Source organism: Sylvia atricapilla, chromosome 3 (genome assembly GCF_009819655.1).
Source record: "Sylvia atricapilla isolate bSylAtr1 chromosome 3, bSylAtr1.pri, whole genome shotgun sequence".
In the NCBI taxonomy this organism is placed as follows: Eukaryota; Metazoa; Chordata; class Aves; order Passeriformes; family Sylviidae; genus Sylvia; species Sylvia atricapilla.
This window is the reverse complement of record NC_089142.1, coordinates 2275859-2302411: the sequence shown is the minus strand read 5'-3', so window position 1 is coordinate 2302411 and position 26553 is coordinate 2275859. Positions and strand designations below refer to the sequence as shown.

The 26553-nt window shown below is 43.7% G+C and overlaps 1 protein-coding gene across 1 annotated transcript in view; it reads right to left on the bottom strand.

Annotated features, from left to right (window-relative positions):
* MSRA (methionine sulfoxide reductase A) overlaps positions 1-26553 on the bottom strand; it is a 233946-nt gene that overhangs the window by 115643 nt on the left and 91750 nt on the right. Inside the window, exon 3 of the mRNA XM_066314612.1 lies at positions 11894-12013. Coding sequence (XP_066170709.1) covers positions 11894-12013 — 120 coding nt within the window. The remainder of the gene's footprint in view (positions 1-11893; positions 12014-26553) is intronic.

The window sequence follows — 26553 nt, the reverse complement described above, 5'->3', positions numbered from 1 at the left end:
CAGGTGAGACTCCACCTGCAGAGCTGCCTCCAGCCCTGGGATCCAACAGCAGAAGGATGTGGAGGTGCTGGAACAAGTCCAGAGGAGCCACAGAGATGTTCCAAGGGCTGGAGCCCCTCTGCTCTGGAGCCAGGCTGGGAGAGCTGGGGGTGTTCACCTGGAGAAGAGAAAGATCCAGGGAGAGCTCAGAGCCCCTTCCAGAGCCTAAAGGGGCTCCAGGAGAGCTGGAGAGGGACTGGGGACAAGGGATGGAGGGACAGGACACAGGGAATGGCTTCCCACTGCCAGAGGGCAGGGCTGGATGGGATACTGGGAAGAAATCCTTCCCTGTGACGGTTCCTGGCACAGAGTGCCCAGAGAAGCTGTGGCTGCCCTTGGATCCCTGGAAGTGTCCAAGGCCAGGATGGACATTGGGGCTTGGAGCATCCTGGGATAGTGGAATGTGTCCCTACCCATGGCAGGGCCTGGGACTGGATAGTCTTTAAGTTCAATTCCCGCCCAAACCATTCTGGGATCCCAAAGAGGTTGTGTTGCTGGTGTGACCAGCACAGGGGCAGTTAAAGGATTCCTGGAAGAGATGAGAAAAGAGGGAGTTATTTTCTGAGAACTCTTTGAAAATGTGAGAAGTCATCTGCCCTTTATGGAATACACTGAGAGCAGGAGCTGTAATGGATAAGTTGTTCCTCAAACTCTGGGCCATTCTTGTAATGAAGAGCTGTTAAATAGACCTGAGTACAAATAAATAACCACTTGTTGTGCTGCTGATTTAAAAAGAACTCATTTCTAGGTGTAATTCTATGGCAACAGCTTTTGTAAGGCACTCTTTGACACTGCAGCAGAGCTCCTGTTTAACAATTCAAATGCAGAAAAGATGGGAATAAAGGAGGCAAAAAGCAACTCAGTGAGATCCCTGCTCGCAGCTCAATTGTTTTGATGAATTCTGCCCTCACATGTTACGTGAACATCTCGCGTGCAGACAAATCCCATTTCATGGGAACAATGGGTGTGCGTGGAGAAAAGTCTATTATCCCATGGAAAATAAAGGAATTAGGGGAGAATCAGAGGTGATAAATAGATGAATATGCAGGGAGACACTTGGCTTTCCACTCAGTTGGTCTGCAGGATTTGCCTTCCATATCTGCTGTGACACTGATTATTCCTGCACTTTGGTGGATCAAAAGTGCCTGGCAGAAAAGCAGGAGCAACAAATGCAGTTCTGCTGCAAAGCTGTGCCATTTTTAATTCATTATTTTATTTTCCAGAGCTGCCTGAAATAGTCATCCCTCAAGCAGGCCATAGAAATGATTCCCTTTATTATGCAAAGTTCCATAAATCTCAACTGCTGTGTATGAAAGATACTGCTAATCTTTGGAGACTTTGGGTTGAAGTCTGAATTTTTTGGGAAAGACTAGGAAAAGTATTTTGCTCTTCATAATTAATTAGATCTGGAACTGTGGGAGCTGGTAGAAAAATGTTGCTGAATTTTGGTGTGACAGCCCTTGGTTCAAACACCTGCCCAGAGCATTTGGAGTCTGGATCCCAAAGGACTTTCAAAATAAGAGGCAATTCTGTTGAAACCTCCAAGTTTAGAGGAAATGCTCAGGAAGCACATTCTTTACAGGTCCTGGTAAAGCCAGGAAAGTCCTGAGGCATGAATGTGAGATTATAAAATCATAAAATCATCAGGGTTGGGAAAGTCCCTCTGAGATCATCAAGTCCAATTGTTCCTCAGCACTGCCAAGGCCACCCCTGACCCATGTCCCCAAATGCCACATCCACACTGCTTTTCAATCCCTCCAGGAACAGGGAATCCACCACTGACCTGGGCAGCCATTTCCAATGTTTGATCACCCTTTCCATCGAGAGTTTTTCCTAATATTCACCCTCAACCTTCACTGGCCCAGCCTGAGGCTGTTTCCTCTCCTCCTGTCCCTGTTCCCTGGGAGAAATCCTGTCCCCCCTGGCTGTCCCCTCCTGTCAGGAGTTGTGCAGAGCCACAAGGTCCCTCCTGAGCCTCCTTTTCTCCAGGCTGAGCCCCTTTCCCAGCTCCCTCAGCCTCTCCTGGTGCTCCAGCCCCTTCCCCAGCTCTATTCCCTTCCCTGGACACCAGGAGCCAGGTGGGAAGCTTGTTTTTTTCTACTCCTTGGACAATCCGGGCAGGGAGAAGAAGAAGAGACAGAAAGGAAAGGTTCTGGAATTCATTCCCAGGGTTAACATCTGGGCTGATGCACCTTGCAGCAGCTTCATGCCAGGTACACTGTGGGAAGCCAAATCTCTGCTTTTCCCTGTGCAAGAATCTCATCTGGTTTGCTCCCATTTCCACATTTTGGATTATTTGGGTTACTTGAATACGGGTTCCATTTTCCCCTTGGGATTATGCATTGCTGCATGTTCAGGAGAAGAAGGAAGAGGGTCTTCCTTCCACCCAAAACCTGACCTACTTAATGCAAACTGGATCCTACTCTCCTTGTGCTTTCCAGCCTAAATTCAGCCCAGACTAAAGACACCAGATCCCAGCCTATACTTTTCCATTTAATTTTAGCTTCACCTAAAGACTTCTGACTGGCTCACAAAGGCAGCTGGGACATGAGGGAAGAGCTCATTACACATTGCTCCTGTCTTTGAACACCTTTGAACACCTGCAGAAGGGTTGAACTGGCCCTGAACACAGAGCAACGAGGCAGGAGAGAAAATGAAACCATTTGTTAAAACAAAATAAATGAAGCGGTGAAAAATAATGGTCCCATCTGCACCTACCACTGGTTCAGGGTCAGCTCCGCTGGAGCCAAAAATTCAAAGGATGGAATAGAACCCTGACCACCTCCCCCACCATCACCAGCCCGTTCAGAAAATAATAATAGTAAAAAATGTCAATATTTAGCACTCTTGCAATGCTTTGTAGCTTCAAAACGTTGCAGAAACAGGGCAGGATCAGTGAGAGTGAAACTTCTTTTTCCAAGGCCTGTTTGCTCCTTGGTAGCCACATTTTTATCTTATCATTATATTAACAGGCCGAGAGAAATTTCTTCCTGATGTAACACCATTAACATCAGCAGAATTACATGTAGGATCAGTTTGACCTAATTCATTACTTTTTTAGCAGATGAGTGTGCTATAACGGTGCTCCATTTGACTTAGAAACAAAGTATTTTCACAGCATTCAGCAGAGGGAATGACACAATCAAACCTTGCGTCCTTTGCAAATAAAAATCTAAGCCATTATAACATTAAAAAAAATTAAGTAAGTGAGAAAAAAAAAAAAAAAAAAAAAAAAAAAAAAAAAAAGAGGGGGAAAAAGAAGTAAACAATGTGTAATTATGAGAGTCAAGAATAATTCAAACTTCCAGTTCAGCCCATGATACCTGTCACCTCTCAGGATAAATAAAGCAAATTTATGGCCAGGAGAAATCAGGATCTCCTTAATCCCAGGTCATGGATCCCTTTTTTTGCTTTCTACAACACGCTGACAGGAGGGTGCAGGGAGGTGGTGTCAGACTCTTCTCCCCTATCACAGATCACTGGATGAGACAAAACAGCCTCCAGCTGCCTCAGGGAAGTTTAAGTTGGATATTAGGAACAATTTCTTTATGGAAAGCATTATCACACACTGGCTCAGGCTGCTCAGGGTAGAGGTGGAGTGACCATCCCTGGAAGTGTCCAAAGGAAGTGTGGATGTGGCACTTGGGGACATGGTTTGGTGGTGTCCATGGTGGTGGTGGTTGATGGCTGGACTCGACGATCTCAGATTTTTTTTCCAAACTTTCCAGCTTTTCCAACTTGACTGATTCCATCAATGGAGGCCACGAAACTACCAGCAACAGGAATGCAGCTCTGTTTTTCATGGCTCACAAGATCCCTGAGAGGAAGGACCAACCCCACCCATATCATGTTCCAGTTAAACCCCAGTAACAGCCTGTGAACCCAAGGACAGCAGAATTAAAGCTGTTTTCCCTTTCCTTCCTCTCCTCTCCAACCCAGGCAGTGACATCTCTCCACACACTGAGATCATGGCTTTTCATACTAATTAAAATTCTCCTAAGCCTTGATTTCTCCAACTGTCTGCACAATCTGCTGTTTTTTCTCTCAGTCTAACACAACACTTTGGGAGTAAAGGACCTTCTTTTTTCTCCTCTGCTTTCCCCACCAAGGTCCCAGTCCATGCCAAATCCAGCATTCAGAACATTAAACCCACTTTTTCAGCATTTTTTTTCCTGCTGCTGCACTCTCCTTGCAGAAAGCAAAGCTCTCCTAGATTTTATGGAAATGTGACATTAGGAGAGAATCACTCGAAGGCATTTCAGCTACAATTAACATTCTTCACTCTTCAGAAAGAAAATAAAAACAGCCTCTAATTGAATCGCTTGACTGAGTAAACAGTGGATTAAACCGAGAGGGGAAGGAGCAGACAAAAAACTCCAGTTGGACAAATGTTGGGATTCGGGGTTGTTTTCCCAGGAACATTTGATGTGTGTGGATGCACTGTGGGTACGCGTGGGAACACAGACACTGCCACTGCCACGATGCTTTTCTGGGCTCAGTAACAGGCACAGAAATGTCTCCAGGCAGAGAAACCTCACAATTCCTTCTTGGTTCTTCCCGGACAGAGCATTCCTAGGATCCATGCATTTAAAAGGGATGGTTGGGAACGTCAGCACAGACAACACACCTCAGAAGGATGGAAAACAACAGCAGGGCAGTGCAAAGAGTGCACTGAGCTTCTCAGAGTGAAATATTTCCTGCTAAGAACAAGTCTAGGAGGAGTCCTGGCTATGTAGAATCATGGAATTAGAATGGTTTGGGTTGGAAGGGACCTTGTAAGTCCCACCCTCTGCCATGTCTAGTGACACTTTTCACCATCCCAGGTTACTTGGACACTTCCAGGGATCCAGGGGCAGCCACAGCTTCTCTGGGAATTCCATCCCAGCCACTCACCACTCTTTCTTCCCAGCATCCCATCTAAAACTACTCTGTCAGTGTAAACCCCTTCCCCCTTGTCCTGTCCCTCCAGGCTCTAGTAAAAATTCCCTCTCCATCTTTCTTGTAGGCTCCCTTCAAATACTTTGCGTACTCCTTTTGCTTTAAAGAAGCTGCTTTAGAAGCCAAACAGGACAATCTTTTCGCTGATTTTTAAGAGCTCCAAGAGGGCCCTATCCAAGGCAGGCAGCTTCTCCTCCTTTGGAAGGACAGGTTTAAAAGGTCAGAAACCTCAGGCTGGTCACTTTGTCCACATCTCCATGCTGAAGTGACTTCATCCATGTAGAAATCAGGTTTGCTCTGAGTGCTGCAGGAACCAGATCACCCTAAAGGCCCTCCCTAATTCCAGCATCACAGTTTGGCACACTCAGTAAGTGGCTTTGTAGCTTATTTTTACTTTACAAGTGTCTCCACAGCGAAAACAAAAAGTACTTCAAGTACAACGAGTACAAGAATTATAAGAAGTACAAGAATTACAAGTACAAAAAGAAAGAAACCTCCACTGGCCGCCGTAACAACAGTGAGCTTTTTGATGATATCATTTTAACAAAACACACCAAACTGTTCTAGTGCTGGTGGCCACAGCTCACATCACAATTTTCATCCTGAGTAGATGAATAACAGCAAAGATTTGAACTATTGGGTACGAAAAAACACGTCCTGACAGCAGCCTTGTGCATAAGTGATATTTTCAGACCTCCTATGGCAGATCTGTCTTTTTTTTTCCCCATTACCTTGTTTTTCCATCACTTCCCAGCTCACCTATTGCTCTGAGCCCCACTGATGGTACAAAGGTACAGCACATCACTATGGGATACTCATAAACAAGGGAAGAACATCCGTAAAGCAAATTTTTCCTTACTCCTCAGAATAAATACTTAATTTCCAGACATGTTGATTTGTAGCTGCCAAGAATTAACCTTTAGCAAAATATCCTCTAACAAGTTCACGTTGGAACTTCCTGCACAGGTTCAGCAGCAGAGTTAATGAACCCCCAATTTCCCCTCCTATTTGTGAATGCCAGGAATAAAATCGTATTAAAGAGGTGGATAAACAAATTAATATGGAAAAGGTCATCAGTGATGATTAAAGACTAAATCATTAATACCTGGAAGCTGGGAGGTAAATGAAGACAGAACTTGGTCTGGTTTGGGTGGGAAGGGACCCTAAAACTGATCCAGTTCCAAGCCCTGCCATAGGCTGGATGCTGCTCCCTAGACCAGGTTGTTCCAAGCCCTCTCCAGCCCAAGTCATGCTGAACTTTTGCTGGAGTAGGTTCTTAGACCAGCTGCATCCTTGGTGTGAACCAGCACAGCAGATACATTCCAAACAGTCCAATATCCTCCCTTTCTTCTATTCCTTTTCTGAGGTTATACACACAAGAAATTTCGAGAAAAGTAGCTCAAATAAAAAGGGGATTTGGTTCCTGAGTGAAGGGCAGATTAAACCTTTGAGTGACCCAGTTATCCCAGCAGTGGCCAAGATGTTCCATTAAACATCCTGGGCTCAGGGAAGGAATGATCCACCCTCCCTCCTGCCCCTGTTGTAGGAGCAGCCAGGTCCCAGACAGGAAGATACAATTTTTGGAAAGGGTTTTGAAGTGAATGGACAAAAACCAGCAGGAGCCTCAGCTGTACCTCAATTATCTTTTTCAGAAGAATTTTGGGTGCCTTGTGGGTTATCCCTGGGGCTCTGCAGGCAAAGATCTCTGCTGCAGTGTTAAAAAGAATTAACTGGGTCCCACAAATCATTTAAGAGGAGGGTTTGCACCCTATTTTTGTGGGGAAAATGCCCACAGATGGAAATGGTGGGATTTCCATCACTCTGGGTATTTAAATAAAAACTGGATGAGTCTTTTCCATCGGTTACACGCCAGGCTTCCAACCTGAGAGATACAAAGGGATGGATTCTACCTTGCAATAGGTTTTGATGCTTCATCCAGAAGTTTGCACGTGCCATCCTACACCTTCTCTCATCCCAGCTTCACAATCTGCCCTTTTTTTTAGTGCCCCAAAGCTTCTGAAAGGATTTTGTATCTCTTTTGTCTCTCTGAAAAGAAATCACCTGAAATAGATGTGCTCAAGTGTTAGCCCACAACAAACCCATGAGGAAATCCAACAACTCCCCTGAGCTCTGGCTCTCCCCAAAATCCTTCTCCAAATGTCCTTTAGATTGTTGTTGTTGCTGCAGTGCACAACAGCCATGAAGATCCAAAGGTTTTGCCTTTCCTTTCTCTGGATTGAGTTTTTGTCTTCCTCACCTGGAGGAAGCTCAGGTAAAAGTGTGAGTGCCTCCAAAGGTAAGACAGAACACAACTTCACTATCATAATTTACTCATTAAAAACTGAACTACAAAAGTCTTGGGCACAGCTGAGCAAACAGAAGCAAGTCAAACTCCTGTGGTTTGATAATTTCATTATTCCTCCAACACCTAGAAACTGTGCAGGTCACTTGCAGAATTATTCAAAACCTTAATCACCTCAGTGAGACAAGAGTCGATTTCCAAACTTTTCTGTGCCAGCACAGGAAGATGTTCCATAAAACAAGTCTGAGAGGGTGATGTTTGCACAGAGTAATTGCAGTGCTCTCCCAATTTCAGGAAAAACACGTTATCAGACATTTCCACACTGACACCACCACATTTCAGTCCTGTGCCTGAAAGGAAGGAAGATTTCACTGGGGAGAATGAGCAGCAGGAGCAGCAAAAGAACAGGAACACAACCACAATAAACAAGAAATGCAGGGAAAACACCAACATGTTCCATCACCTGCTTTAATTCCAGAGTCTCCCAAGAGCTGTAGCTTCTCCCTGGTTTCATAGACAGTGGTTTGGGTTGGGAAAGACCTTAAAATTCATCCCTTTCCACCTCCTCTGCCATGGGAACTATCCCAGATTGATCCATACCCCATCCAGCCTGGCCTTGGACACTTCCAGGGATCCAGGGGCAGCCACAGCTTCTCTGGGAAACCTGTGCCAGGGTCTCCCCACCCTCACAGGGAAAGATTTATTCCCAGTATCTTCCACCTTTAGTAACCACCAGTTCTGGCAGCACAGTTTGAGCACAGACTGGGTAAATGCCTTTGTAGCTTATTTTTTCTTTACAAGGCCTCCACAGAGAAAAAAAAAAAAAAATTAAGCAAGCCTCCCACTGGCCACAACAACAGCACTGAGCTTTTTTTAAAAACCATTTTCACAAATACAACATATTCTTGCTTAAAAAGAAGCAGCTCTGTGCTGCATCTTCTGTCTTCAGGCCCAGTGACACGGGGAACATCACAGCCCAATCCTGCACAGAGTCTCCTGTGAAAATGAAGCTCCTTTGGGAACTTCCTGTAGGCTCCAGGTCAGGAGATTTTGTCTTTGACTTGCTCTGTAATGGGCATTTCAACCTCTGGGACTCCTACAGTTTCATCTTAAATATATATATCTTTTATAAAGCAGGAGACGGGAAGGATGGAAACAACATATCTCAGTGGAACACAATTCAAATAAAGTTGTTAATAATAAATAATGTATTTATATTGCTGCTACAACCCAAGCCTGTGACTGTGGGCAGTGCTGGGACAAATAGATGAAAGGAGCTGAGGACAGCAGTGAGGCTATTAGGATTTTAAATTTGCCACGAGGCACAATCAGGTATCTAAATAATAAATATCACTTTGGTTTCTTCAAGCCTGAACCAGACAAGACATTAACACTGAGAAGTCAAATTCTGAGATGGAAAAGTGAACTCAACCTTGATTACAGATGGAGCAGAGCTCCCTCAGCAGAGCTGCTGCCATCCCTCGTGGACAAGGAGCTTGTTTTTCAGGCAATAGCAAATTTATTTACCATTTATATACCATACAAATATATTTATTCTGCCTTTCATCTTTAAATGACAAATCTACAGATTCCATTTCTGCATCCTAGATTTTAAGGTGAAATAAAGTTTTCCTGGTCAACTTCAAAAAAAGAAACATGTCAGCCTTGAAAATTGGGAGGTTGAGCTTCAGAGGAGCAGGTAAGTGAAATTCAGTGCATCTGTTGGGTTCTTGTTGCCAAGGTTTTATCGTTGCAGCAGCATCTGCCATCACCTTTCCAAATGATTTTTGAAGTGAAATTGCTACATTCATTTTATTTCATGACTTAGCAATTGCATGGAGGACAAATTATGGTTTCTAGGGTCATATCAAGGTTTAGATGCACATCCAGGAGGATCCTAGGAAGATAATCTCACGATCTCAGAGACACAACTTGTTCCAACTGTTCTTGTTAACAAAAAATTACAGTTTTTCTACAAAATCCTGTTCTTCAATTGCTACAAAAAAAATACACAAAAACAGTAATTCCCACAGTTCATGACATCAACTTTGATTGAGGCAGCATTTTGCACTTTGGCTGACCTTTCCCTCCTTTCTCACAGGTGAACTGAGAGGAAACAAAAAGGGGAGAGGTGGAGCAATTGCCCAATTCTATCAAGGCACAGATCAAGGGTATGGTGAGCACTGAGATTCTTCACAGTCATTAAAATTCCTATATCCTGTTCTTATTAAAAAAAAAAAAAAAAAAAAAAAAGACCAGACAAAGGCACAACAGGAATCTATTCTCTTGACAGCAATTTAATAACAAAAGAAAATGTTCTGAGCCTCACTCATTACTGCTTGGAAACTTTAATCTTGTGGACTTACTTCCTGTCCATGGAAACCTTCAGATCCCTTTTACAAGCTACAGAAAGGGAAGGGAATATTTGTAGTTTAATTATACTTTTAAACACTTTGGAGAACCAGAGCCACTTTGGAAGAGTGTTGTCCAGCTGAAGGGTTCTCCAAGGAATACAAGGCCACGTCTGAGCATCAGGAGAGTCACAAATTCATCATCCATGGCAGAGGGTGGAACTGGATGAGTTTTAAGGTCCCTTCCCACCCAAATTATTCCAAGATTCCAGGATTCCATGAATATGCTGATAGTTTGTCACAGGACATTGTTCTGTATTTTTAGGAAAGAGCAAATCTGAGAAGCCAAGAAACTTCATGTGTTACGTTTTTTCTCCCCTATTGCCATCAACATCTGAAAAATTCCCATCAGATTTCCCATTGCTGCTTTTCATATGAACAGTTTATGCAAAAATATGCAAAATTAACCCCACATTACCTAGCCAAACCCTCCCCACACTTTTCCACCCTTAAATAACAACACCCCAACCACCACCCTGCTCTGGGCTTATGGAATTAACTCAGGAAATCACCAGCTGACCGCAGGAACAGGAGGTAACAGAGCAAGAAATTAATTTTCCCTTTCCCCACTCTCTTCCATCAGCTGTTCAGAAGCCTTCCAGGTGACCTTTGGAAGCCAAAACATTTTAAGGAGAACTGGAAATACAATATGGAAGACTAATTCCTATGCAAGAGGCACTAGTATTCCTCAGAAAAACATGGGATTTGCTGCTTAGGAGATGTGAAACAACTTCACAGCGAAATGTTTTACGTAACTCAGAGCAGAAACAAAGTCTGTGTGGCACATTTTTACATTGAATTGTTAATTTTTAGAAATTACGATTTGTGCACGAGAGAAAACGCCTCAGAAAGATGAGAACTGACAAGACTATAAATTGGTTTAATTCACTAAATCTCAGCCTTCTAACTAATATCATATAATAACCAGACATGTTTTATTTTTCCTTACATTCCAGTCACTGAAGATAAACAAAAGAAAACAACTGAAAACAAACCCAAGTGACCTGCTCACATGTGAACAGCCTGAACCACAAGCCTATAAACGACCCTGTTTTTAAGGAAATCATCGTTAGCTGCGTATTTTATATGGTAATTGTACATCCCCAGTTAATGAATAACAACAGCAGAGTTCTTCCCTTCTGATTTCAGTGCCACTTGAGCTATGCAGATTTCTAAAAGCTTATGAATATACAGAGCAACAGAATTGTTCTGAACATCTGTAAGCAAAATATGAAAAGATGTTCGGTGCTGAATGAACATCCTGGGTTGTCTAATGCTGGCCAAAAATGGTGCATTTATGAATTAGGGGAACGCACTGAAAATAGCTCCAAATGCTGCACACCCTCCAGAAGGCTTTTTCAGATTGTCCTCTGTATGGCTGTCACCAGAAAATGGAAAAAAGAATTTTCCATTCTATTTAGTTTTCATTTCCCTTCCCCCATAAAATGGAAAAATAATTTTCCATTCCATTCCCATTTAATTCCCTTTCCCTTTCCCTTCCATTCTCTTTTCATTTCCATATCCATTCCCATTCCCATTCCCATTCTTGTTTTTATTTCTATTTCCATTCCATTCCACCATAAATCATCCCTTTTCCCACTTTTCACTATTTCCAGCAAGTTTCTGCCCTTTTGGCTGCCTTGCAGAGGCACAGGGCTTCAAGTGTCCATTATTTGTTTGTGTCACTTTTCACACCCTTTCCATGAAGCCCATGCGAGAGTTGTCACTAAGAACAAGCCCCCATGTCAGCATTTGGCATAAAAAACATTAACAAGAAAATAAACCAAAGGAAAACTTCCAAGTGAGTCCAGGAAAGCCAGGATTTTCTCCACCAGCAGGATTATTTGGCTGCCAGGGGTTCTGTGGTTCAGGTCACAGAAAGAAACTGCATTGGGGTTTTGTAGCGTAGAGTGAAAAATAAATGCAGGGGTTTTGCCTGGAAATGACAGGATGCTGTGTACTGAAATTAATGTGTGAAGAATTAATGGATCATCAATCAGAACAGATTATTCGTTCATACATTGACTCATTAATTATTGGGAGACAGCAATGGGATGGGCATCCATAGATTTCAGCACAGTTTGGGAGGTAAAGCCAACCCCAAATCTCCTTAGTCACTGCAGTCACTCATTTCACTCTTCGTTGTCATTCATAATTCAGGATTCCACTCCAGACCCTTAAAAACAAGAGAGGAAAGACTCACCTGAGCACACCTCTTTGTAGGTAGGGTTTGGGGTATGTCCTCCTGCATAACCCACTTGAGTGGAGTAAACTCCTTTCTGCCTCCAGAACTTCCTCTCAGCTCCCCAGAAACAGCCCATACCTGAAGAAAGCATAAAATACACATTGTGAGGTCAAAATCTGCCAATATTCAGTCACTTATTTGCATATTAATTGATACAGGGCATAGTGGAAGGAGCATCTTCCTTCCTAGGCAGCACCTGCTGGTCAAGTGTTTTCCAAGTTTATTTATAGGGTAACTATAAAGAGAAATGCATTCTGCATCAGAGCACGACTCAAACACAGCTTGATTTATGCTTCTGAATATCAATTTATCACAGAGGGCAAACCTTGGAAGGATCTGAAGGCCCAAACAAGGAGAATTCTCATGCACACACCAAAAAAAAGTTCCTTAGAAGGCAATTGTGCTGTTTGCGCTGCATCATTTTTACCTGAGCTGATTAGGAAGCTGTCAAAACACAATAATTTGTATTAATGGCAAACAGTTATTTAATTTTCTGCTTTCAGGCAGAGGTGGCAGCAATAATGGATTATATTATATGTTATATAAAAGGAAAAATGCTTCAGTTTAACAATTTATGCACTGAGACATTTGATGTTCAAGACAAGATTTTTGTAGTCATTCACGCCCCTGGCCAATTATCAAAGGACATCAGACTGTTTAAGGGTGTAAATTAAAACATCTATTGGTTAAGGGAATTAAGGAACAAACACCACCAACACTGACAATTGTCTGACAGCTCCGTTAAATTAATGTGTAAGGGACTATTAATTAAATTATTTATTTAGAGTGTCGTGGAGATTCCAGTATTGTCAAGCTGGAGCACTGAACTGTCCTTTTCAATGATAACATCCTGTTATTATTCCCTTTCTAAAACAGTTGAAATAAAGGCAGTAAAGATAAACTAAATATTAAATACACTGTTTCTATACACACAGAAATCAGTGATCCGCGAGAGCTTTCTCCTGGTGACACTGCAGGTATGACAGGTTAAAAAGTGACAGAAATGATCCTTCAAGGCACAACCAGAAGAACAGAGCAGCCCCTCCTCCAGCCTTGATGGCTCACAATGTTCTCTCTTTGAACCTTCAGAGATTAACTTCAAATTTAAGTTTTAATGCACTGAAAAGTACAGAACTGGGATTTCTACTTCTGATTCAGGTGCTTAAGCAAGCTGCTGGAATTAAGGGCCAAGGTTGCTCCTGGAGATCCTGGAAAAAGGCAGGAATCTCCTGAGGACAATTCCTGCAGAAGATGTAAACTGAGGATGAGATTGCAGTTATTGTCCTTTGATTACAGAGATAACCAGAGTTCTTGGACTTAGGTTCCTCACCTAAATCAGGCTGGTGGCTCCAAGCCTCATCCAGCCTGGCCTTGGACACTGCCAGGGATCCAGGGACAGCCACAACTTCTCTGGGAAAACTGTGCCAGGGCCTCAACATCCTCACAAGACAAGAATTCCTTACCAATATTCCATCCATCCCTGCCCTCTGCCAGAGGGAAGCCATTCCCTGTGTCCTGTCCCTCCATCCCTTGTCCCCAGTCCCTCTCCAGCTCTCCTGGAGCCCCTTTAGGCTCTGGAAGGGGCTCTGAGCTCTCCCTGGAGCCTTCTCCTCTCCAGGTGAGCACCCCCAGCTCTCCCAGCCTGGCTCCAGAGCAGAGGGGCCATTGGAACTCCCATGGAACTGGACACTCCAAGGCTGTATGAAACTGCTTCCAAGGGTGATTTAACTTGTTTTGGGGGTTGTTCCCTAGATCTCACGTCTGTATCTTCATGAGACTCATGGAAAACAAACTTCTGTCCAACTCTAATACTTCAGTGCTTTGCATCCTTAATATTCCAAGGGAAGCTTGAGCTCCAGCTGCCCAAAATCCCAGCAGAGGCTGAGGCTCTCCCAGGAATGACTCTGGAGCCAATTTATCAATCTACCACTGGCGGGACAAACATGTTGAGGGGTGGCCAAGGAGCAACATCATCCATGCCAAGGAACAGGACAGACCCATGTTTTCATCCACATCACACTCCTAGAACAGCACCTGAGTGTGAATGACTAAGCCAAGATTAGGGAGTGTGCTGGTTTTGCATTAATTGATTTGTGGTGAAAAGGGAAGAAGGAAGTGAGTCTCTCTGAGAAGCTGCCAACAAATTCCTCCGCCCCTGGCAAAACCAATCAGCAACTAGTTTTGATACAGCAGAAGAAACTCCTCTCTCTAAAAGAACTGACGAAAGACTATTTTTAGAGGTGGTAAAATAACCTTAGTTCTAAGTTTTTTCTCTGCACGTTATCAGTGAAAAAAAAAAAAAAAAAAAAAAAGAAGAAGCTTGTAGGGGAGAGGAGAAGTGTTTTGAAGGTTTTATTCTGATTCTTATCCATTTTTTCCCCTCTTACAGTTTTGTTAATAAAGCTTTCTTTATACTCTTTAATGTTTGAGCCTGCTTTGGTCTTCTAACCCTATCTCACAGCAGAAAAAGAGTAAGTAATTCTAGTAGGCACTTAACTCACCACAGTAATTAGTGCATTGGCTGAGTAATGAAAAATTGGTGAACCAAACCCACTACAAGGAGACAACCCAAACTCAGGTTTGAGCTCAGATACAGGCCCAGCTTCAAATACAAAGCAGAAATGCTCATTTTTAGTGTTTTATTTCAGGGGGTTTAATGCTCAGTAAATCCCTAACGTTGCTGTTGAAATCCCTGATCATCAGGGCAGTGGCCAATGACCTGATCAATAACTGTTATTTGGGATTATCTCACTGATAATCGTCTCTGACCCCTCTTTCCAGGGCAGGGGTGGAGTCCTCATTCCTGGTGGGATTTAAAAGCCCTGTGGATGTGGCACTTGGGGACATGGGTTGGTGATGGCCTTGACAGTGCTGGGGGATGGCTGGACTTGATCTTGGAAGGCTTTTTCATTCTAAACTATTTTGTGACTCTGTGGATTTGAGCAGTGGCCTGTGTCTCCATCATGGACTCCTCCATTTCTCCCTCTTCCAGCTGATGCCCGAGTCCATTGTGCTGCCCTTTTTTTCTGGAGAGAGAGGGATTTTATTCTCCTGAAGAACTGCTCTCATCATTTTCTCAAGTGCGCTGCCACCTCACACAAACAATAAATCCTCCCATCCCCGAGAACAGATAAAATTGAAATCTTTGTCATAATAAAACAACCTGCTGGTAAAGAGACATCATTTACAACAATCCAGCACTAAATTGCTTTCCCCAGCATTAATCCATTCAGCTGATGTTTGTTATTCTGTTAAAGTGGTGCCACGTTCGACAGAGAAATTGTCATAAGGAGAGAAATATTAACAATAAAATCCCACATAATATTCCAGAATTAGACACGTGAGCTCATGGAGTGCCTGTTTTCCAGAGCATTGGCTGCCTCTAGCCATTGTTAATATGGACAATTATTACCAAAACACGGAAATAATTTCAGTTCAAAATTCCATATGGTCCTGTAGTACCAAAAAAAAAAAAAAAGTTTACTTCCCTTAATTATTACCTTCCCTTAATTATTACTACTTTGGTAAGGAAACTGAAGAAATAAATAATTTAAATAATAAATTTAAATAATTAAATAAAAACTCAGAGGGGGAAACAAAATAATAAATAAAATAAAGGAGGAAAAGAACCATAAAAGCAAAATAAGCCACCCATATTATAATTTAAAACTTGAAAACATGAATGTGATTTTAAACTATTCATGAAGTGATTTGCATAATCCCCAGTACTGGGGAAGTGAGTGCAGCTCTGGAGTTACAGAGGGAGCTTCCGGAGGCATTCCTAAGAGGAAGAAAAAAAAAAAAAAAAAAGGAAATACAGGGAAACACACTCTCGTTCCCAGAAAAAAAAAAAAAAAAAAAAAAAAAAAAAAAAAGCCTTATTTGAACATAATGGGTATTACAGAGGAGTGCTTAAGCACTGAAAACATTTGTCACTTTTTAATTGCTAATTTGCAAAACAAAAACAAGAATAGTGATGGGTTTTGACTGACTCTTAATTGTAATTTCAAAAGGTATTTTAGGGTGGTTTTTATTCTGGTTTTGAACTTCAAACCCAAACAGATTCAGACAGGAATCTTTAAATGTTCAAGCATCCCTATGAAAAATATTAATCAAACAATTGGGGATTAAATTATAGAATCTATATTCCTTTCCAGCATCCACATCCATTTTCTCCAGCTATTCTCTTTATGGATCAATACTCCTATAGATCCTCCGAACAAGGTTTTTTGTCACCAAGGACCCTGCGTTTCCATAGGCAACCCCGTAATTTGCATATTCCTAATAAATAGTCAGCAAAAACTGAAATACTCTTCTAAAATAATGAGAGCAAACTGCTACTCTGATAAGAGAGATAAGCACCACATTCTTAGAGATAAAAACATTTTGCAGTACTCCAAGACAAAAAGAGCAGAATGGAACCCCAGGTGTTTGCAGGGATGAGCAGCTTTATAGATTAACCACACTGACCAGGTCTCCGTTGGTTGCACAGGAGCTTCAACATCCAGGGATTCATTTATTTGCCTCGATGGAAACATTTGGGATCATTTGAGATGCCCGGGGATATCCAGGACATCTGTGTGCACAAGGCTGACATAAATGACAGAATTTGGGGGAGACACGTGAAGGAAAACGCTCCTGGACGAGGCAAATGGAATTCATGGAAACATGGAATGGTTTGGGTGGGAAGGGACCTTAAAGATCATCCAGACTCAACCCCTGCCATGGGCAGGGACACCTTCCACAGTCCCAGGGTGCTCCAATCCCCATCCAGCCTGGCCTTGGACACTTCCAGGGATCCAGGGGCAGCCACAGCTTCTCTGGGAAACCTGTGCCAGGGCCTCCCCACCCTCACAGGAACAATTCCTTCCCAATATCCCATCCATCCCCGCCCTCTGGCAGTGGGAAGCCATTCCCTGTGTCCTGTCCCTCCATCCCTTGTCCCCAGTCCCTCTCCAGCTCTCCCGGAGCCCCTTTAGGCTCTGGAAGGGGCTCTGAGCTCTCCCTGGATCCTTCCCTTCTCCAGGTGAGCACCCCCAGCTCTCCCAGCCTGGCTCCAGAGCAGCAGAGCTCCAGCCCTTGGAAGATCTCTTTGGCTTCCTCTGGACTCTCTTCAGCAGCTCCACATCCTCCTGATACTGGGGATTCCAGGGCTTCAGGTGGCTCTCACCAGAGCATCCCATTTCCATATTTTAAGGCAGGAGCAACCAGCCCCTACTCCAGACACAGACATTACAAAACCCTGAGAGTTTCTGTAACCAAAGTTGAATCAAATCACCCAAAATACAGTGATTTGTGTCTGAAAGTTGCCTATTTCTCTTCCACATCCATAAAAAATGACCAAACTAACACACTCAGTAGAACTCTGTGCTGCAGAGATGAATCCCAGGCAAAATTACTAATTCCAAAGTTATCCATCCTCATAATAATGTTCACAGCTTGTAATATTGTTAGTTCCTTTTCTTTGGGTACTGTGTACAGAAGTCATCACAGAGCACCAAAAATCTGACTAGAAAACTTATTTGAAAATTATTCAGACATTTTTCCCCAGTCCCACAAGGAACTCCACGACCTCCAAAGGAAACTTTCCCTCACCTTTGTTCTGATCTCTTCTCCAATGCCTGTTCCTATCAGACCTGAATGATCCTCGGTCTCCATGAAGATTCCCTGATGTAAATTCCTATTTATGATTCCATTATGCAGATGAGCACAGGCAGTAAATTTGCATCAGAAGGGTATTCCTGATCTAAACTCCAGCCTCACAAGCTGCACCCATTCTGTGCTAATTAACATCCATTAACTCTGGAGCTCAGTGGAAGCTTCAGGGACACTCAGCCTCCCATTCATTCCATTTATTCCATTTATTTAAAGGAACTCACAGCGGGTGCATTGTGTCCTATACTGGCCAATTTTCATTTTTTATAATGTACACATATACAACGTTTTCATTTGTGGGATATTTTTTCAATGCCTTTTGCCCTTTATCTTTCTGGAATATGCTTCTCTGGTGGCATCAGGTGCACACACACCTGACTCCCCACCGACCTTTCCCTCCTGCCAGCTTTATTTCCAAGCCCTCCCAGCAGTCCAACAGGACATCCAGAAGACTTTTTTTTTTTTTTTTATTTTGAAGAATGAATGCTTTATTTCCTTGGCATGCCAAGCCTGTCCTGGCCCGCCGCCTGCCATCCCTACACCCACACTCCAAGGCACTTTTCCATGCAGCAGATTAAGGAGCTGTTCCCATGCCAGCAATGCTTCGCCGAGGAAGATGAACTGCAAAGGACACGGATCCTGCTCCTCCTTCTGTCAGCAGGATTTCGGAATATATTCCACCAGCTGGGAGGGGTGTGTGGGGTAGAGGGGGGGGAGGGTGGAAATGTCAGCTTTAAATATAATAAAAAGTGCCGAGGAGAACAAAGAGCAAAAACCTGGAAACCTCTTCCCAATGCCCAGAGGAGAGGAAGGAGCAGGACAGGATCTTTCCAGACAGAGGAGCCTCCTGTGCCAGGCTCTGCTCTGAGTCCCTGGGAGCAGTGGCTGTGCCAGCTGCTCCAATGCCACAGGATCCAGCCACAGGCTGCTCCCATACATTGAGGCAGAAAAGGACAGCCAAGAGCACATCCCACTGGCTACCTTGGAGCTTCCTGCCCGAGCCAGCATCTCCGGGAGCTGGAGGCACAGCTGCCAGGATCCTGCTTCCCTTGGCCAGCACAGCACTTGGCCCAGGTTTTGAATACGATTGATTTCGTTCCCTCTGTAAAATCTGGAGAAGGAAATGCTCAGCTGCTTTGAACTGAAATGATTTTGATTTGATTTTTTTTCCCCCCTCCACCCTATCCCTCCCCAGTTGGAAGGAATAAAATTGAGCCTTGGCGAGTTCCATCCCTATAGGATAATACTCTCATTCCATACATTTCAGCCAAATGCCAGAGTGTGATTGGCATTTTCCCCCTTAAAAAACTGTGGAGAGCAGTTGGTACAGCTGATTGATTGAAGACAGTCCAAGTACTGATATTTCTGAGCACGGAGCCAAAGGGATATTGATGCTCTGTGCTCTGAAATCGTGGAGACCATTAATTCTTAGAACTTCTCTGGCTGAAGAGGGGACCTTGGCTTCACCGTGGAAGGTCAGGATGAGACCTTGGTGAGCACCATTGTGTTCCCTCCCCAGAAAACATGGGCAAGTAGGTGGCAAGGAAGCTGTGATTGGAACCTGCAGATTTCTGAGGATCTGTCTCTCTGAGGGGAGAGTCCACAAGAATCCACAGAGCTGCTCCCAAGGCTGGAGCCCCTCTGGAGCCAGGCTGGGAGAGCTGGGTGTGTTCACTTGGAGAAGGGAAGGATCCAGGGAGAGCTCAGAGCCCCTTCCAGAGCCTAAAGGGGCTCCAGGAGAGCTGGAGAGGGACTGGGGACAAGAGATGGAGGGACAGGACACAAGGAATGGCTTCTCACTGCCAGAGGGCAGGGATAGATGGGATATTGAGAAGGGATTTTATCTTGTGAGGGCAGTGAGGTCCTGGCACAGGTTTCCCAGAGAAGCTGTGGCTGCCCCTGGAAGTGTCCAAGGCCAGGTTGGATGAGGCTTGGAGCACCCCGGGACTGTGGAAGGTGTCCCTGCCCATGGCAGGGGTGGAACTGGATGATCTTTAAGGTCCTTTCTCACTCAAACCCTCCTGTGAGTCCATGATCTCCCTGTTTGGATAATCAGATAAAAATGTCTTGGGAACCCAGGAGAACATCCAGTATGTCCAATTTACACACAGCAGATCTCCACCTGGCTACAATAATTTTTCTTGACTTTATATAACTCCATAGCACCAGTAACTCCATAACACCAGATTCCCAAAAGATCAACTTTTGTTATCTAGAGGGAAATACTCCCATTACCCCCTTTGTCTCCACTCTGATTGTGGACACAAGTCCAGGAGTAAACTGAATCTCAAATCGCTTGGGAAGTGAGTGGATACAGCTTTGTTGAACACTTTGATACTGTCTCTACACTTACACAACTCTTATTAAGGGCTTGAAAATCTAAAATGATCAAAGCCATGTCCTCAAGATAAAAATACAGCATGAAACTACCCAAGAGCCTTTGTTCTGAATTTTTTCAAGTTCTTGTTAAGGATCTGGAAAGAATTCCAGAGTCAGATTGAAATGCACTCTCATCTTTTGCACAGCACTGAGATACGTAGGGTGCTTTGGCAGCCATCTGGATCCATACAGGATTAATGTTATCAATCAGGATTTAAAACAAAATTGTACCATTGATACCCTCAGGGGTTTAACATCCAGCAGCCCCTGAATATCTGAGCAATCAGAGAATATTTGAGATCACTGGGAAACAATCAGCTAAGAAATGGTTGGGAGGAATAGGGGGAAAAAAAACCCAGTGAAACAGAGAACAAGTTGAGCTGAAAGAAATAAAACTGCTGATGACAGATGGCATTAAGAGGATGATCTTCCTCGACGAGCATTGGCTCTAATGCTCCAACAGGGTTGATAAATATGTTGAACAGCTTGCCTGGGGCAAGTCAAACAAAGCCCTGGGCAAGAAATTTAAAATGCAGTTTGCCTAACAGAGCAACTAAAGAGGAATTTCTTGGCTCACCGTTTTGCCAAGACGTGTTCTGTTCACACTGCATGAATTCCCAGGGAAACTGTTGGGTTTGCTTCTCTTTTTTTTTTTTTTTTTTCTTTTTTTTTTTTTTTTTTTTCCATAGGAGAAGCAGAAGCCTCATGTTCATTCAAATTAACAAATGCCCAGGAAATTGGTTCCTGCCTGTGGCTGCTGACGTTGGATGCGGGCGTGGGCACGTGTTTGTGTACGGATGGATGTTTGGATAAAAGCTGCACAACAGATCACTGCAAAAGGAAAAGCAGATTATCATCAGAGGGAAGGAATATTTTACTGTCAAGAGAAAAACTGCCATGTTTTCAGCACGGGAAATGTGTCAGAAGGATGACTTTGGAAAAAAACCCTTGAAGACAACAGCACTCAAACTGGGAAAAGCAATGGGAAGGTACAGAAAATGAGTGCAAAATGTGTTTATCAAACCCATCCTAAAGCATGTTACAAGTTATAAATAATACAAACTCAACAGGATTCAAACAAAGCTGAAGCCAATATCCAGAATGTTAATAAGGCTTAAAGCACAGTTGCTCTGAACTTCCCAGGCAGAACACAAGTTTTCACATATTCCTATTTCAATGCAATTTTGAGCTTAACCAGCAGAGAGCAGGGACAGACCCAGCACTTCTCAGGGTGGCTTTATTCAATGCCTCCATATAATTTCTCACCCAAAAAGCAGGAATATTTAAAGAATTTTCATCCTGAAAAACAACAGAGCTGCTTTCGGGTGACTCCACACAGTAACATTCTATCGTCAGAATTCTCTGCTGAAAAACTTGCCTCTAATTCCCAGAAACTGGGAGATACAGCCCAGCCAAAAAAATAATTTCTGGCGACTTGAAAGGTTCTCATCACACACTGTAAGGAGAATATGGAAAAGCAGCAGAGGCCAAACTTTGTGACTTTTGAGAGCTGGCCCAGAATGTCCCTGTCCCCATGACACTTCCCCAAACCTAGCAGAGCCAGGAGAACAATGGTACACCTCAACTTCCACCCATGAGTGGCACCTCGACTCTCCAGAAGTTCACTGTGGATCTGAATAATCAGAATCTCAAAAATCCACTTTTCAGGAAGAGAAGTAGAACTCGTGAGGGTGAAGAAAGCCAAGAACCTTCCCAGTTCTTCCCTCTCTTTTCCCCTAATCTTGGGATACAGACTTTGTTTCCAATCACTGCAAATCATCAGGCCTCATATAAATTGTAACGTATTAAATATTATTTAAATACTCCACATATGAGGTATGAATGGTACCAAAGCAAAAAGAAGAATCCTCTAGGAAAAATACCAAAGGATCCCAATTACAGGCCTTTGTTTAAAATCTTTTTCGTCCTTGCCCGTGACTTTCAAATGTTGGAATTGATGATCTGAGAGGTCTTTTCCAACCTTAATGATTCTCTGTGTCTGTCGAGTAAGACAAACACCACTTGATAAAACTCTGTATTTTCAAACCTTTTCCTTCCCATATTTTGCTTGATTTTTATCTTCAGTGGGAAAATTTGGGATGAGTCAAGGGAATGATCATGGCTCTGAGGCTGCCAGAGCTCCAGGAGCGTTTGGACAATGCTCTCAGGCACAGGGTGGGATTGTTGAGTGTCCTGTGCCAGGCCATGAGTTCAATCAGTGGTCTTGGTGGGTGTCTTCCAATTCAGGATATTTCATGATTCTCTGAAGATCAGGTATGAGAGATCAGGAACCAGAAATGTCAAACAATAAATAAAGAATTTGTCAAAAAAAACCAGCTCAACGTCTTACTCCTGAAGGTTTCCATCCTAAAAAATGTATTTGGTCTTTGATCATGGAAACATCACAGATCCCAGAATGGCCTGGGTTGGAAGGGACCTTAAAAGTGATCTTATTCCACCTCCCTTCCACTAGACCAGGTTGAGATCCATTCTAGTCCATAGAGCAGATTAAGTTTCATTCATGAAAATGAACTAAAATATGTCTCCTTGGCTTTGTATAAGTCATCAATCCCATTATATTTAGACAGGTGGAGCAGTGGGAAAAACAAGATGAGCGGGAGGCTTTGGGAATTCAAGGCTGAACTCAGACTCTAAAAGATTTTCTCCCTGAAGCTGATTTCCATCATTAGTGGTGTTGCTATTTTCAAACCCACAGCACAAAAAGCCTTTGCCACAGATTTGAATTCCACTGTGCTGGGTTCTGGGTGCAAACGCAGAACAAAACAGCAACATCCCCAAAAGTTGACTTTTTCTATTTACAGGGTCATTCATATTCCTGCGCTCCATAAACATCAAAGAGGACTGTCACAAACTGTAAAATTCAGGAAGGGGAAACCAATAAACACCTGTTTTCTTTCATGTTTGGGGATTTGGGAATGCAGCTGATTTAATGTTCGAGGCTGTGATCAACAAGCAGCATTTTCCATGAACAACTGACATCCAAAGCAATATTACACCACAAATGGATCTGACCTGCAGGAAAGAAGAGCTATTCACAAACCAGGAACAATCAGTCCTTAAGTGCAAAGTGTTGGGATTAAAATTGCTTCTGTTTCATGTCTAATCCATTAAAGAGTCATCTCGAGGAGTCCTGTAGGAACCTGATGTCTCTTGGCCACAAATACGATGCTTGAAGCGTCCCAAGGACATGGAAAAAAATGTCAAAGTTTATGGTCAAAAGTCTGATTCCTGGAACTATTTGTTTACTCCTTCGAATTTCTCTTAACAAGTAAATTATTTGAGCAATGAAAATGTGATGAATAAAAGCATCAGGAGTTCTTAGCACAGCCCTGAATTGTCTAAAAATGGAATCAAAACTTACCATAGAATGGTTTGGGTTGGATGGGACCTTAAAGATCGTCCTGTTCCACCCCCTGCCATGGACAGGGACACCTTCCACTATCCCAGGTTGCTCCCATCCAGCCTGGCCTTGGACACTTCCAGGGATCCAGGGGCAACCACAGCTTCTCTGGCCAACCCTGTGGCAGGGCCTCCCCACCCTCCCGGGGAAGGATTCCTTGCCAATATCTAATTTAAATCTGTTCTCTGCTGGTTTGGAGCCATTCCTTCTCGTCCTGTTACTCCAGCTCTTATTCCAAAGTCCCTCTCCAGCTCCCTTGCAGGTTCCTTTCAGATACTGGGAGGGGCAAGTAGGTCACTCAAAAGTGTCTCTTCTCCAGGCTGAACAATCCAAATCCTCTCAGCCTTTCCCACAGCAGAGTTGCTCCATCCCTCTGATAATCCTGGTGCCTCCTCTGGACTAGCTCCAACAACTCCACATCCCTCTGATATTGGACCCCAGGGCTGGAGGCAGCTCTGCAGGTGGGATCTCACCTGAGGGGGGCAGAGGGGCAGAATCCCCCCTTCCCCTGCTGCTGACTGAGGTTTCTGGGCTGGGTTGTGTTCAGCTCTCACCCACCAGCACCCTCAAGTCCTTCTCCCAGGCCTGTCCCATCCTTTCATTCTTCAGCCTGGATTGATCCCGGGGGCAGCCCCAACCCAGGTGCAGCACCTTAATCTGAATGAGCACAGCAGAAAGCCCACGGATTCAGCCACTAAAGAACAAACCACGCCTCAATCTGGACACCCTCCTCTGTTCCTTAAAGAAGAGAGCAGTTTCTTAATATATTATGTTTCCAAGGTCTGTTAGGGATAAAAAGAACCGCTGCTACAATAATATGGTGAAGAGATTGAGATAGAACTACACGGTCCTATCATCAAGCTGATTATTTGCTTCATTGCAAAGCATCACATCTTTAGTTCAGCCATTGATTTGAGGCTTTCAAATCATTTTGTGATCTTCCTTCACTCTGAGCATTCCAGCACTTGGCAGAGATTCATTTTAGATCATCCCCGGTCATTTGCCACACTTTAGTGCTCCACTACTCAAGTAGAACTTGATGTACACAGAAAATAAGAGATGTCATCAGGGCTGTGTAATCCATTTCATATAAATCCATCTCTGCAATAACATCCAAGCCTTACCCTTGTCTTGTGAAAATCTCTCTAATCTCCCAAGCCACCTTGGGGAGCTTGAGATAGAGAGAAGCAAAACAAAATATATTCCGCTCTTATAAAAGCAAAGAGCCACGTTTTGTTACCAGCAAAATAAGAATCACTTCTAGGGCCTTGCTGCAGAAAATAATAACTTGTTTACAAGGTTTGTTTACTGCAAGGAATAGAAAAATTGCCTTTTCTTTCCTTTTTTTCTGATGACTATTGCTGAGTTAAATGAACTGCCATAGCCACATTCAGCAAAAGTAATCTCATATTCCTTATTATATTCATAGCCTTAGATTTCAAACAACAATAGAAAGCTGTAGGCACCCTGACAATTATTTAAACCTACAATCTGTAATTGCTCAGGAGCAAAAAAATAATTACATTCAAATAACAAGCAATTCAAGAAGCAGCCCTTTCGTCCTCCTTAACCCTTTTCCAAGCCAATAAATGCCTTCCAAGTGCACCTAGATCATCCAAATGGATCTATTTTGAACCACAGCTGTCCTTAATGGAAATATGGAAGTTCCAAGAGTTATTTTCTCATCTGTTGCAAGCCAATGAAATGATGGTGACTCCTCACTTGAGAAAGAGAATAACTCTTCCCACCCATCTCCAAAAAAAACCTAAAAGACAATTACTCAAGAAAATACCAGAGTAGATTGTTAGAGAAAAACTAATTTATATCCAGGGGGGCAGACAGAGGCCAAATATTAATGTGGTTAGTCATTTACCCATCGTGCAGCACAATCATTTCCAAAAAAACCTGGACCGCAGCGTTGGAAATAAAGGAACTATAAAAAACACTGAGGCAGAGTGGCACCAATGGCTCGGCAGAGGAATTGCCATCACTCACAGCAAAGTCCATGACCTGCAGCTCTCCAGATCTATTTCCTTAGACATCCCAAAAAAAAAAAAGCACCTTGTGCTCTCCAGACTGAGCTGAAGGGCTGTAGTAGCACATTCCTGCTGCCCCAAACAGCCCCTCTAACTCTGAGCAGGATTTTGGGGAGCCACAGATCCCTGTGGGAAGATGTTTGGATAACTGCAGCTATCCAAGCAGGCTGGGATAACTCCACAGTGTTGGGGACAGAGCTGTGGTGCCCCAGGGTGGGAGCAGGGAGAGGTCATCCCATGCTCTGCATCCAGCCCACCCGAGCCCAAACACATCTCCCACACCCACACCAAGCCACAGACACATCCAAAATGAGTTGTTGTCTCGTTTACAGCATCATTGTGGAAGCAGTCACTTTGTCTCTTTTGGAATTTTGGAGAGTTTTGTGGACATTCAACTTAAGGGCAGGTCAGGGGCGATTACTGAAATGTTTACCTAGGTTGCAAAATTTGTCCAGTGGAGAAAGATTCACAAATGTCTTTAAATCATTATTTTTCATGACTAATCACAGAATGAAAGGATGGATTTGGGTTGGAAGGGACCTTAAAGATCATCCAGTCCCACCTCCTGCCATGGGCAGGGACACCTCCCACTGTCCCAGGGTGTTGCAAGGCTCATCCAGCCTGGCCTTGGACACTTCCAGGGTTTCAGAGGTGGCCACAGCTTCTCTGGGAAGCCTCAGGGTCTCACCATCCTCACAGCCAGGAATTCCTTCCCAACATCCCACCTTGCCCTGCCCTCTGGCAGTGGGAAGCCATTCCCTGTGTCCTGTCCCTCCGTCCCTTGTCCCCAGTCCCTCTCCAGCTCTCCTGGAGCCCCTTTGGGCCCTGGAAGGGGCTCTGAGCTCTCCCTGGAGCCTTCTCTTCTCCAGGCTGTCCAAGTTATCCTGGATACCCCAGATGAATTACTCCCAGATTCACACAGAAGTGTCCAGCAAACTACACAATGGAGTGAAGCGGGACCATGTGAGTGACCAAAAAGTCCTTCTACATCTCAAAACCACACCCAGATCTTTAATGCAGTAAAACGAACTTGGGTTTATTGGTCTCCAGAAAACAAAGCAAAATTAAAAATCTCTTTATCTACCCCAGGGATAAACCCCATCCCATTGGGTGAGTCTGAGCACCAC